At 46.2% G+C, this 12,770-nt stretch overlaps 1 protein-coding gene across 5 annotated transcripts in view; it reads left to right on the forward strand.

Annotated features, from left to right (window-relative positions):
* TRAF3 (TNF receptor associated factor 3) overlaps positions 1-12,770 on the forward strand; it is a 115,851-nt gene that overhangs the window by 83,572 nt on the left and 19,509 nt on the right. For all 5 annotated transcript variants that reach the window (XM_025442493.3, XM_049113505.1, XM_049113503.1 and 2 more), the window contains 4 exons: positions 1,875-1,926; positions 4,730-4,834; positions 5,686-5,853; positions 11,864-11,944. In XM_025442493.3, coding sequence (XP_025298278.1) covers positions 1,875-1,926; positions 4,730-4,834; positions 5,686-5,853; positions 11,864-11,944 — 406 coding nt within the window. The remainder of the gene's footprint in view (positions 1-1,874; positions 1,927-4,729; positions 4,835-5,685; positions 5,854-11,863; positions 11,945-12,770) is intronic.

Genomic DNA, 12,770 nt, shown 5'->3' on the forward strand with positions numbered 1-12,770 from the left:
TCTGAAGAAACCCAAACAAAATTCTCAGAGCCTAGCCTGTGAATCATTAAGGAAACTCGGTAGAACCCCATGCCTGAATTTTCCAGGGCTTCTATGGCCGGCAGCCTGGACTGCTTAGCCCCCCTCCCACAAACTTCTGTCTCCTCCCCACCAAGCACCTACCGAAGGTCACTCTTACACCTGCCACTTACTGATGGAGCTTGCCACCCTGGCCCTGGTGCCCTGGGGTCCCCCGTCTGTGCTGCTCTAGAAGTACCCAGTTCTTGAAGGCAACGCACCCATCGGCAAGTGACACAGGAGCCCTTAAAGTGCAGGTGCTCTGGGGACAGAGGCTGAGGAGGATGGGGTCAACAGGGAGGACTGGACATGTCCCCAGCCTAGGTAGGAATCTAGTCTGTCCACGACTACCCAGCAAGTAAGGAAAGCATACACTGAGCCCTTGGAAGTCCTTGTCAGCTAAGTATTGGTGCCATTTTAGAATTACAGAGGGAGTCAGGGAGGCAGTCTGGAGTTTTATAACACAAATAACATTCTCCAAGAAAGCATCTCGGTTCATCCCCCCACATAGTTTTTGGGCATGGTGCTGGGCACTGAGGGCTACGGCAGGATGATCTCAGACTTGGTCTCCAGTGTCAGAGCACAGGGAAGCCTGCCCACTCCTCTTCCTGATTCACCACTGGCGGCATGGCCCTTGATCACCTCTCCCTTCCTGTCATCCTCCCCCTGGCTATTTCCCACTGTGGCCTTATTCACTTATCCCAGTGAGCTCAGCTTACCCTGCTACAGGGAAAAATGACTCAAGTCAAGCCTAGTGATGGCAGAGCAGACTTAGAGCACCTGATTTTTCTAACCATGCAAACCTGTCCTGCAGCTCTGGGCCAGGGGGTGGGTGGCTAGCCATGTTCCTGGGGGTAAGGGGTATCAAGGGATCCCACCCAGATGCTACTCTAGAGTAGCCCTAGAGTCTATGCGTGTAAAAAGATTCAAATGATTAAAGCAATTTAGCACAAGCTTCATGTTGATATAGTCTAAGTGAATGTACTTTTACTTAAAAACACAGTAATTTCATCTCCTATCAACTCTCAGTTCTCCTGCCTGGCTTCCCAAGCCTGTGGAGTTTCCCTCCTCTGCCCACAGCCCCAGGATACACATGTCCAGCCCTGCACCCTCCTCCCTGAAGCCTGTGCTGACACCCCTGTCCTGGACTCCCGGAGCCCTTGGCTGTCGAGGGCAGGGACCATGCGAGTAGAAAGGGCTCACACTTAGTTTTATTTTTAATTTCTAGGAGGTGGTTTCCAGGCAGCATAAGATGGGGTTAGAATCAAGTCCAAAAAAGGGCAGCTTGGGAGCAGGGGCTCTCATCCTGTGTTTGGGGATAAGAATGATGTAGTGGGCGAGTGGTTTCCTGAGGGTCAGTTTTCAGTCCTCCTACTGTTAACTGTGGAACTGCACTGGCTTTTCAGTATATTATGAAGGAAAATAACTTGTGAAGAAAGTACTGACTGTTTTTATAAAGCCAGATCGCTTGTAGGCCCTCTGAATAGGCTGTGGATGCTCCCACCACAGAGCTTCTCCACAGATAGCTAGTTTTGGTTTCTGAAATAAAATTTCACTTTTAATTGAAAGGGGCTTTCCAAGTGGGACTGGTCTAAGCTGTTCTGCTTAAAAACTTCCTTATGAAAAATTACCATTAGCAAACTCGAGTCCTTTTCTCCTGTGGCTTCATGTTGGAAGCCCGTTCACCATGGCATCCTGGAGCTCGGCTTGCTGCTGTGCGCTTCACACAGGCGTGGCCGCAGCTCCAGTGAACACAGGACTTCTGCTGTCAGTAGAACCCCACTTACTGATGTCTTTATTGTGTGTTTTCCCCTCAGCTCCTCAAGCCCAAAATGCACTGCGTGTCAAGAAAGCATCATTAAAGATAAGGTATTCTTGGGGTTTTAATAAATGACCTTGTCCAATGCTTCAGTCATCCGTGGCACACGGTTTGCACCCAGTGCTCTGAGCCGGCTCTGATGGTATCTCGGGGCTGGACAGCAGGTGCTGCAAGGTCAAGGTGGAACAGCTGCCCAGCTGGGTGACCTTGTCCAGGTGTGCTTCCTTCACTCTCTGAGCCTGTGTCCTTGCCTGTGACAGTAGTGGAACCACTTCCCGAGACCCCAGGAGATATAGGGGGGTTGCAGGAACTGAATAGGTGAAGTGCGGAGATGCACACAGTCCTCTGAAGCCCTTCCCCCAGACAGCTGGGATTTGGCTCTTAGAGCCTGCTGGTCTCAGGAGTTCAATGGGATTTGCTGTCTGCCTGCCTCGTGTGCACCATCTCCTAGTCATTAGAGGGATGTTGGATTTCCACCCTTCCCCCCGCCATGTGATTATGTGTACCAGTGAAAGCTCTCTGTCAGTGAGGACTCTCAGAGGGGTTCAGGGGGGCTACCCACCTGCTTCCCTCCTGGGGCTCTGATCCCCCACCACCACCACCACAGCACCTCTGGTCATCTACACATTGCTAAACCCTGCTAGGCACGCTTTTAGTTTGAAATGACTCATTCTTAAAGTACTTAAAATATCAATAAAAATGTTCAGTACCAATATTTTGATTGATGAACCTGACAATTTTTTAAATGTAGGTCATTAAATTGTACAATAAAATTCTTACTCTGGGGTTTTGTGTCCAGAGCACTTTGCAGATTGGGTTTGTCATCAGGGCAGCCCAGGTGAGTGCAGTGATTTGAGGATCCTCCTCTGCCAGAATAAGGGCACCTACTCTAACTCCTCTGGGCAGTTTAGAGACAGAACTGGCAACATGTCCATGTACCTTGTCTTCCTCAGTGTTTGCCTACTGCTACAGACTGTAGTAAGTAAAAGGGGGGGGGTTGTCTTTAAGAAAACTAGTCACCCAACTACCCCTTAGTTGCATGGCCACTAACTTGTTAACATGTGTCTGACAGATGTGATTGTGGTAGATGTTGAAACAACAGACCTTGTCTGTTTCATTGTTCAGAATTATTACCCCTACTTTTCAATGGCATTGGTAACTGAAGAAATTACTAGTTTTATTGGAGCATCATGAATGACATTGACCAATGCCTTGGATCCTCATGGGAAGATGGGGCTTTGAGATGGAGATCTGCCCTCTGCAGGTCACCTTGGGGCCCCAGGCTCCTCATCTATGCAATGGGACAGTTGCAGTAAATACTCTCAGCTCTAAAATTCTGTACTTGTGACATTTCCAATCTTTGTTTTTTTTTTTTTTTAACTTTTATTTATTTATTTATGATAGTCACAGAGAGAGAGAGAGGCAGAGACATAGGCAGCGGGAGAAGCAGGCTCCATGCACCAGGAGCCTGATGTGGGATTCGATCCCGGGTCTCCAGGATCGCGCCCTGGGCCAAAGGCAGGCGCCAAACCGCTGCGCCACCCAGGGATCCCCCTCCAATCTTTGTTTTGTATCCATAAAGTTAAACTCAAATGACTTAAGAAATTTAATGCCACAAAAAGGAAGCATAGGGATCCCTGGGTGGCGCAGTGGTTTTAGCGCCTGCCTTTGGCCCAGGGCGTGATCCTGGAGACCCGGGATCGAATCCCATGTCGGGCTCCCGGTGCATGGAGCCTGCTTCTCCCTCTGCCTATGTCTCTGCCTCTCTCTCTCTCTCTCCCTCTCTCTTTCTCTATGTGACTATCATAAATAAATAAAAATTTTTAAAAAAAGGAAGCATATTTCCTATTGGCTAAAAATACCTGTTTGGCGACCTTAGTGTGTTTTTTAAAAGTCTTGTTTATGAAGGATTAGATTTGACTCCAAATTACTTTATTTTTAACTCTTAACAGCTGTTGATTCTATTTCTTTGCCTTTGGAGTTGAGAAAGGCATAGTAAGATCCTATCTATTTTTCCACTGTATGGAGTGTTAACATATAGGAGTTTCTTAGAAACGCCTGAAGACAAAGATGTTTGAGACTATTGCTAGAAGGAGTGAATCTGCTTGTTTTCTAAGGAAAAATACAATTAAAGGAAGGCTTTCATTTTCAAAGGGAAACATTTTCATTATTGGACTAACTTCAGTCTTTGGAATATTTATTTAAAAGAGGTGGGGGTTTTTGTTTGTTTGTTTGTTTGTTTTTAGTAGCAGGATAATACTGTCTCCTTTTCAGTGAAAAATGGGTTATAAGGGACATCACCTTAGGAAAAAGAACCGAAACAAATGTATTATAAGCCATCTGCAGGATTCAATCTTTTACAGTAGTTTTGCTCTTTCTTTAGCAAGTGACCTAAAGAGGCATTAAGTTGTAGTGGCATTGAGTTACGAACTCATCCCTTGGTAAGCATTTTCCACTCCTGGCCACCCCCACAGAGCTGGCTCTTGGAAGGGTCCAGAGTCCACGTATGAACCTGCTTCTTGTGCATCCCCACCTTGAGATTATGTCAGAGTTAATTACGTGTATTTGGATGTTCAAAAGTGATCTTTAATTATTTGGTATAGCTTGTTTTCATTTGACTTATCTAATAAAAGGTGGTAGTTAAGGTTGTATTATTTAAATGTGTCTCTTAGTGGGGACAGCTCCTTCATGCTACTTAGAAATTAGAAATTAAGATGGTCCTTAATGCTTTCTGAGGTCCACTTAAGAGATGCTCTCATGATTTTTTTTAAAGTGGTTTTGCCTTGTCTGAAGTAGTAGCATGTGGAGATTAAGAAACATTAATCCTCTGAAATAACTGTCTTCCCATTTCAGGTGTTTAAGGATAATTGCTGCAAGAGAGAAATTCTAGCTCTTCAGATCTATTGCAGGAATGAAGGTGGAGGCTGCACAGAGCAGTTGACACTGGGACACCTACTGGTACGTCCTGGGAACCATGCTCCTTGCTTACCATAAGAAATACGACTCCTTGGGGTGCCTGGGTGGCTTAGTCAGTTTAGTGTGACTCTTGATTTCAGTTCAGGTTGTGATCATAGGGTCGTGGGATTGAGCCCTGTGTCAGGATCCGCTCTCAGCAGGGAGTCTGCTTGAGATTTTCTCCCTCTCTGCCCCTCCCCCAGCTCACGCGCGCTTTCTCACTCTCAAATAAATAAATCTTTTTTTTAAATAAAAAAAGAAATGTAACTCCCTGATCAGTATGATGAGGCACCCTAAGGCCACAGTTATGTTGATTTTCAAAACAACCAAATATGAAAGCAGTCCAAGCCACTTAGGTACGAAATGTTATTTTTATGACATCATTGGCAAAATTGCGAACTGGTTTTTAAACACCCCCACCCTACTTAGAATGGAAAGAAATCTGAACTGGTTTTTAATTTTGGAAGGCTTGTTAAAACTTTCTCTCTCCCTCTCTAACCATGAAATCCCACATAACTTTTTATGTGTTTTTTTTTTTATTAGCATCTTATTTTATCCTTTATGAAGGCATACTTGAGCTGGAATAAAACAAAGTCCTTAGCAGATAACTAACCATTTATTTACCCAGGAAGGGAGAATTGGCTTACTCCTTCAAAAGCAATATAGTTTGAGTCATCACTAAAAGGATACAAAATTCATTGTCTCTCAATACACTTGTCACTCTTCTCTGTGAAAAACTGGTCTAGAAGTGGGCAGAAACATTTCTGAAGGAGTTAGCTGTGTAGAGGCTAGAATCTGGTATTTTAGATTGAATGTCTTTGCCAATTGAGAGCTTTGAAGTGTTTGTTTTACAGGTGCATTTAAAGAACGATTGCCAGTTTGAAGAGCTTTCGTGTGTCCGTGCTGACTGCAAAGAAAAAGTGTTGCGAAGAGACCTGCGTGACCATGTAGAAAAGGCTTGCAAGTACCGAGAGGCCACATGCCCCCACTGTAAAAGTCAGGTCCCGATGATCACACTGCAGGTGCGCTCCCCCCCCCCCCAGTCACCCCTACTTGCTGCTCAGTCCAGGTATAATTTGTTACAGAATAGCATTTTAAACCATACTAACAGGAATAAAGAGAAAAGAGAAGAGGAAATGGCAGTTTTCATCTGACTTTAATTCAGAGTTAAGCTCTATTTGTTTTGCCCATTTTGATTTGTATAATTAACATTTTCCCATTGCCTTGATTGACTATCATTTGGTATGCCAAAAAAATGAAGACTAATTATCAAAAAAGGTAGAATTTTTCTCTTGTCCCAAAGAATGTCTTCAAAATCTTACTGGATTGCTTAATCTTTTAAGCAGCTCTGGGACATAATCATCCCTTCACCAGGGTAATTCATCCTGCAGCATCAAAGTGCAGCTGTCTGTCTTGGAGAGAGATGAGAATTCAACATTTTTCATACCTTGATTATTTTGGCACAGTTCTATATTGCGCATGTGTTAGAAATCAGATTCTTTATCCGTTAATTAGAGAGAGATGTTAGGGGTGAAAGGCTATCAGTAGTACAGTAATCTTCAAATATTTGTCCATTCCTTGAACAAATATTCACTGAGTACCTACTGCGTGTTGGGCACTGCTGTGGGAGCTGGTAGTTCAGTGGTGGAGCTCACCTTCTTGTGGAAGAGGTAATTAATAGGCAAGCATAATGTGTGGTAGTGATTTGTACTATGAAGAAAAACGCACTAGCATCATGGGGAAAGGGATAATCAGAGCTGGCCTCTCCAGGGCAGTCAGGGGCCAGCGTGGGAGGAGAGAACAGCAGGGGTGTGCAGGCTCTGAGATGGAACTGATATAGCAGGTGGATTTCAGGAGCTGTGAGAGGCCAGCGTGGCTCCCATGCCTGGTGTAGAGATGATGGGTAGCAGATGAGAGGGTGGGGCAGGCCCCGGGTAGCCTGAGCAAGAGGGTGATGTCAGAGTTCCCCAATATGTGCAGCACTCTGACAGGTGTGACAGGTAGATGTGGGGTGAGAGGAAAAGAAAACATGGAGGCAAGGCACAGTATTGGCCTGTGCAGGAAGGGAGAGGAGGAACAAGTGCACTGGGACACATTCAGAAGGTAGAGGCAGTGGGATTAGCTCATGGCTTGAATAGGGAGTATGTGTTAAGGATGATGCCCAGCGTCTGTAACTAGAGCAGCTGGGTGAATCTGAGTGTTTTATTGAGGTGAGGTTCCGTGGAACTTAGCAGGCTTGAGAGGAGAATAGGGCAGTGGTCTGGACTATTGGTGTGTCTTAATAAGGTGGTACCTGAAGCCTTAGGGACAGAGGCCTGGGACACAGGAATGCTTACAGACTACTAAGAGGGAAGGTCATCTAGCAAAGGAGTGGCCAGTATGGAAGGGGCAGCAGAATGGTGCCCCGGAGGCAAAGAGAGCTGGGGAGTGTGGGGATGGGCAGGAGGGACAGACATTTTGGAGGGGTGTGCTGGGAATGACCTCTGGACTTGGCAGGATCATGACTGATGGGACCAGACGGGAGAGGACCAGAGACGTGCAGCCAGGATGTGCGGGCCCAGTTGATTCCTGGTGGAAATTCTAGAGTGGTTATTGACCAGAATTTTGTTTTTCTGTATGAAATGAAATGTATTCTACTTCATAATCTGCATGTTTACCTTACTCTGCAATTTTCTTGTGCCTATTTTCTTGTCTTGTGAAGTCTTTTTCCTGTATGATTTCTGTAGACATTTCTAGTTATTAAGGACTTTAAAGAATTGTGGAAAGTGGGGATAGTGTTTGGCCTAATTGAATAATTCCTTCAGTAACTCAGTTCAAATGAATGAGACACATACTTAATGAGCAGTACTCCAGACCTTACACATGTTGGTATGTTGCTATCAAAGTCATACTTTGCTTCTTGCAAAAATCAGTTATCTTTATTTGCAAAATATAATTAACTTCATCCAAGAAAGAATTGTAGGCTACTACGTCAGTTAGATACTATATAAGTAACTAACTCTATACTCCAGACTGAGCTGTAAAAAACTGGCTTTAAAGTAACAATATGGGCAGCCCTGGTGGCTCAGCAGTTTAGCTCCGCCTTCAGCCCAGGACGTGATCCTGGAGACCTAGAATGGAGTCCGGTGTCGGGCTCCCTGCATGGGGCCTGCTTCTCCCTCTGCCTGTGTCTCGGCCTCTGTGTGTGTGTGTGTGTGTGTGTCATGTATTCATAAATAAAATCTTAAAAAAAAAAAAAAGTAACAACATAAGGGCTCGCCTGCCCTCAGTCACCCTGGTGACTCCCTCCCTGACAACTGCAGGAGGGCTCTGGTCCTGTTGGGGCCTGGGATTGGGCTCCCAGGTCTCCTCCTGTCAGCTAGGAGCATGCTTCTTCATCTTGTCCTATCCTGCCATGGGCTTATTTTTAGAAAGAACAGCCATCTCAGAGGCATGTCTACAGCCCCAGGTCACCCTGACATCCCCACATTTCCTGTGTTTTATGAAGGGTGTCAAGTACATCGAGTGTTGATAAGCTCCAGATTGATAAAGTATCGAAGCCCTGGCCCATTGCAGCTCGTATGAGAATTTCTTTTCCACCATTAAACCATGCTATTGACCCTACATCAGCTGTTTTTAAGTTGTTTTCTCTTAATCTATAGATCAGCATAATTTAAAGTGCCAGGAGAGAATCCCCTCTTTCACAATTAGTCTTGGAGCTGTTGAATATGGTCTCTTTAAACAGTTTTGTTAATTTGTGGAAAATCAGAATTCTAAAGATCTCATTTTCTGGGAAAATGTCTGTCTTATAGGAGTATCTATAGGCATAGCCACTGTGGAAGACAATTTGGCAATATTTTATTGGGTTGACTATTCCTGTACTCAGCTAGTGAGCAATCCCTCTCCTCGCTATGCAGGAGAAACTGTTACATATACACACTAGGAGATAGGGCCCAGCATAACTCTAGAGACAGCCCCCACATCCGTCAGCTGGAGAGGGGACACATCCATTTTGGTGGACACATCAGTCATGAGTATACACACACATGCTGTAGTGACATGGCAGGGAAATGACAGGGCAGTGTCACTACAGCAGTGCAGATTGAGGACCCTCAACTACCCTCGACAGGAGCGTTTGCCTGAGGCATGGTACTAACCTGGATCTCAGAAGACCCATAGATAGGGTGGAGTTCCATTTTAGTAAATTTCAAAAGCAATCAATACAGTATTTGGCCCACATTTAAGTGTAACAAAGAAGTAGCAACACAAAATTCGGATTTTGGTTTAGGGATTCTTCCCTGGAGGAAAGTGGGGCAAGATGGGAGATTACACACAGGTAAATGGGGAGTTCTTGTCCTTGGTGGCTATCCTCCATGTAGTTATACTCTCTGACTTGCACATGGGTTACATCTGTTCTGGGACTATCAGAGTGATGTTCAATGTGAGATAGGGCTAATTTATTAGTACAGAGAGAGTTTTATGTATCAGTAGGTTATAGTTTTTTAAATGGGCGTGTTATTTTCCTGGGAAAGGAAACATTTTCCCGGGGCTGCTGGAACAAAGTACCACAAAGGTGGCTTAGAAAAACAGGAAGATACTCTCTTATAGTTCTGGAGGCTGGAAATACAAACCCAAGGTCTTGCGTTGGGGCTGTGCTCCCTCTGAGGTCTCCAGGAAAGTCCCCTCCCTGCCCCTTCTAGCTTCTGGAGTTGCTACTGTCCTTGGCAGTTCTTGGCTAGGAGCCATCTGCCTCTCTGCTCAGATCCCTTCTTCAGGGGCATGTCCTCGCCTCTCGTGAGGGCATCCATGATGTGATTCAGGGCCCACCCTAATCCCAAGCCACTGGGGCCCCATCTTCACTGATTATATCTGCAAAGACCTGATTTCCAAATAAAGTCATATTCTGAGGTTCTGGAGAGACATGAATTTTGGGGGTCACTCTTCAACCCACTACTGTGGGCAAAAGCTGTGAAAAGGCAGTTCACAAGAACTATAAACGATTAATAAATATCAAAAATATACTTACCCACACATTATCAAATAATTGCAAGTCACACTCATTGCCTTTTCCACCTGTCATGTTGTCAAAGATAGAAAAGTCTGATGGAATTGACAAGGGTGTAGGAACGTGTGTTCCTGTGATGATGAGCGTGCATTTGTGTAAGGTTATTGGAGACTAGTTTGGCAATATCTATCAAAATCCATTTACAGTACCTATACTCTTTGATACCCAACAAAGCCTGCTTCTAGCAATTTATTGTTCAGATATGCTTGCACAGATCTCCAGAGACATGCATTTGAGGATACTGATGGGTCTGATCCCAGCCTCTCCCACCACCCCCTGCTCTCTTGGAACACACTGCCCCACCCACTGCCATATCCTCCTTAGAGCTGTCTTCTCTGTGCCGTCTTCTCTGTGCCGTCTCACCCCGTGTTCCCTCCAGGTTTTCCCTTGTTGAAGTGGTGATGACCTGTGTGTGAGCTGTCCCTCTTGAGCCGACCGTAGCACCTGGCACATGCATGGGCTGGGGCATGGAAGTGGGATCAAGGGTGGGTTCAGGGAGGAGGCTGGCATCTGTGGAATGTTTGCCATGTTACCTCTCCGGGCCCATGACTGATGGGGCCCTCAAAGCTCCCCTATGAGGGAAGTCTGGTCTCTCCTCCCACTCATAGATGAGGCAGGGAGGTGGAGCCATTTGCCCAGGTTTTTTCACTAAGGGACAGAGCCTTGACTTGGTGGCACTTGGGAACTCTCAGGGATTCTGAGCACAGCCAGGCAGAAGAGAAAGCCAGCCGCGCCCCCCCCCCCCGCCCCCCTTGTGGTGCGTCTTGTGGGAGGCCTGCTGGTCAGGCTCAGTCCAGTCAGGTGCTTTGTACTGAGCTTTGAGCAGTCGTGACTCATCCTGTGGGGGCTCTGTGGGCCTCCGAGGCTCAAGCTCAAGAGCAGAGCAGCCGCGCACACTGTAGGTGCTATCTCTGCACTGCAGACTGTACCACTGCACACTTACAGAGACACTGGATGTCAAAACACACTGAAGAAAGCTTGAGTGTGGTTCCTGGTGCCTCACCTGGGCCACCATTGCCCTTGGTCCACACTGTGCCTGCCTAGTTGGATTGAGGCTCTTGGCTGTGCCCCCCACTGCCCCCCTGCCTGCTGTCCAACTGCACAGCAGCATGACTGTGGAGGCCCTAACCTGAAGAACCAGATGAGGAAAATCCCAAGTATCCCAGGCTCACAAGGAAAACAGCACCAAATTTCCTTCTCACTTGGTGATGCAGCCTCCAGGAACCTGTCCCACGGGTTGTGTGGTGTGGCTCTGACTCTGTATTACTCTCTCTCCAGCAGCCCTTTGTCATGTGTCTGGTGGTACTCTCTGGGGCTCTTGGATTTGATGGGTAGCTCTTGCCTTAACTTTGCTACTGAACAGATGCTCAGCAGGTGCCCATGGCATGGGTTGAGCAGTTATTATCATCCAGCCTCTGTAAGGTTAAAATTTATACCACCCAGAGAAGAGCTAAACCAAAATTTGTCCATATTTTCCATGCATTATAGATAATCTAGGTAAGATTTCAGGGCAATAATTTAAATACCCAGTGGATCATGCCATTTGCAGGTATTAAAGAAGCATCATTTCCAGACCCTGAACTTAGAGGCCAAAGGAAAACCATCCTTCTCTCCAGTGAACAAGGGCTGGACACTGGGGTACGGTGTGAGTGGCAGCAAAGGCCAAGTCTGCCTGTGCTCTCGTGTCTAGGCAGCGTGAGCACAGTGGGGTGCTCCCTGGTGGAGGCTGCTGTGGAGACCTCCAGGGTCTGTGCTCTCGCAGGGTTGCCCCCACCTGTCAGATTTGAGTCGATTTCCTGAGACACCTTACTTTTTGGCTCTCACACTTTGAGCATGAGGACTCCTTCAAATGTGTCAGAACTCAAGGAAACAGGGACAGTGAGCAGTGTCCTTTGGGTTTTCGTGGTGACATTGAAGATACTGATAGAGCCTGAAGGGAGATGGGTTTTATGTCCCAAAGTTGATGACACTTTCTTCTTTTCCTCCAGAAACATGAAGACACTGAGTGTCCCTGTGTGGTGGTGTCCTGCCCCCATAAGTGCAGTGTCCAGACCCTTCTAAGGAGTGAGGTAAGGAGCATTGCCAGGGCCTGTTGAGGAGTTAGTGATGTCTTTAGGACTAGCATGCAAGAGACTCCATCCTTCCCCAGTAGCTGAAATCAAAGGTTCTCAACAGATCATGGTAGTGAGAAGTATGCTAGAGAAACAATAAAAAAACCTCATGCTATTGTGGGGCATCACAAATTTCAGAAGCAAGCAAATAAAAGCTACAACGTGCTTAAATTCAGAGCAAAATACTGTTAAGAACTGAGAAAATGGAATTACTTTACAAGCAAAGGTAATAACTTTAGGTTCTTAAAAACTATTTTTAAATCTGTAAAAATAGGAATTACTGCAAGATTATCTCAAAATAAATGGTTTTACTGACATTGCAGAATTGTTTGGCCACATGCACTGTGCAGGTTTGATGCTGGGGAGCAGCTGGGCCCAGAGGTGGGTCCCACATCCCTAAGGAGCCTCCCCCAGAGGCCATGTGTTTCACACTGCCCTTGGGCATGCTTTCTTTAAGGCAGGTAGATTTTACAGTAACTTAATTTGATCAGGATATATCCAGTTGGAAAAATTCCAAGGATTCTTAAATGTTTTTGCATCTGGTTCTGACCTGGAGTCCCTTTGGTTGCTGTTTCGGGAGTATCTGGGCACCTGTGGGCTCAGTGCATGCCTGTGCCTCCTGGTTGCTCTGATCTGAGGAGGCTGCTCACCTCAGCCTTTTTCAGCAGCCTGGAATTTTGCCACTGGATATTGGGGAGGTGAGGCTTGGTCTCTCACATTGCCACTGAGCAAGAGGACGACCTATGTAGGCCTGGAACCAGGGACACAGGGTACAGGGAGGACC

Source organism: Canis lupus, chromosome 8 (genome assembly GCF_003254725.2).
Source record: "Canis lupus dingo isolate Sandy chromosome 8, ASM325472v2, whole genome shotgun sequence".
In the NCBI taxonomy this organism is placed as follows: Eukaryota; Metazoa; Chordata; class Mammalia; order Carnivora; family Canidae; genus Canis; species Canis lupus.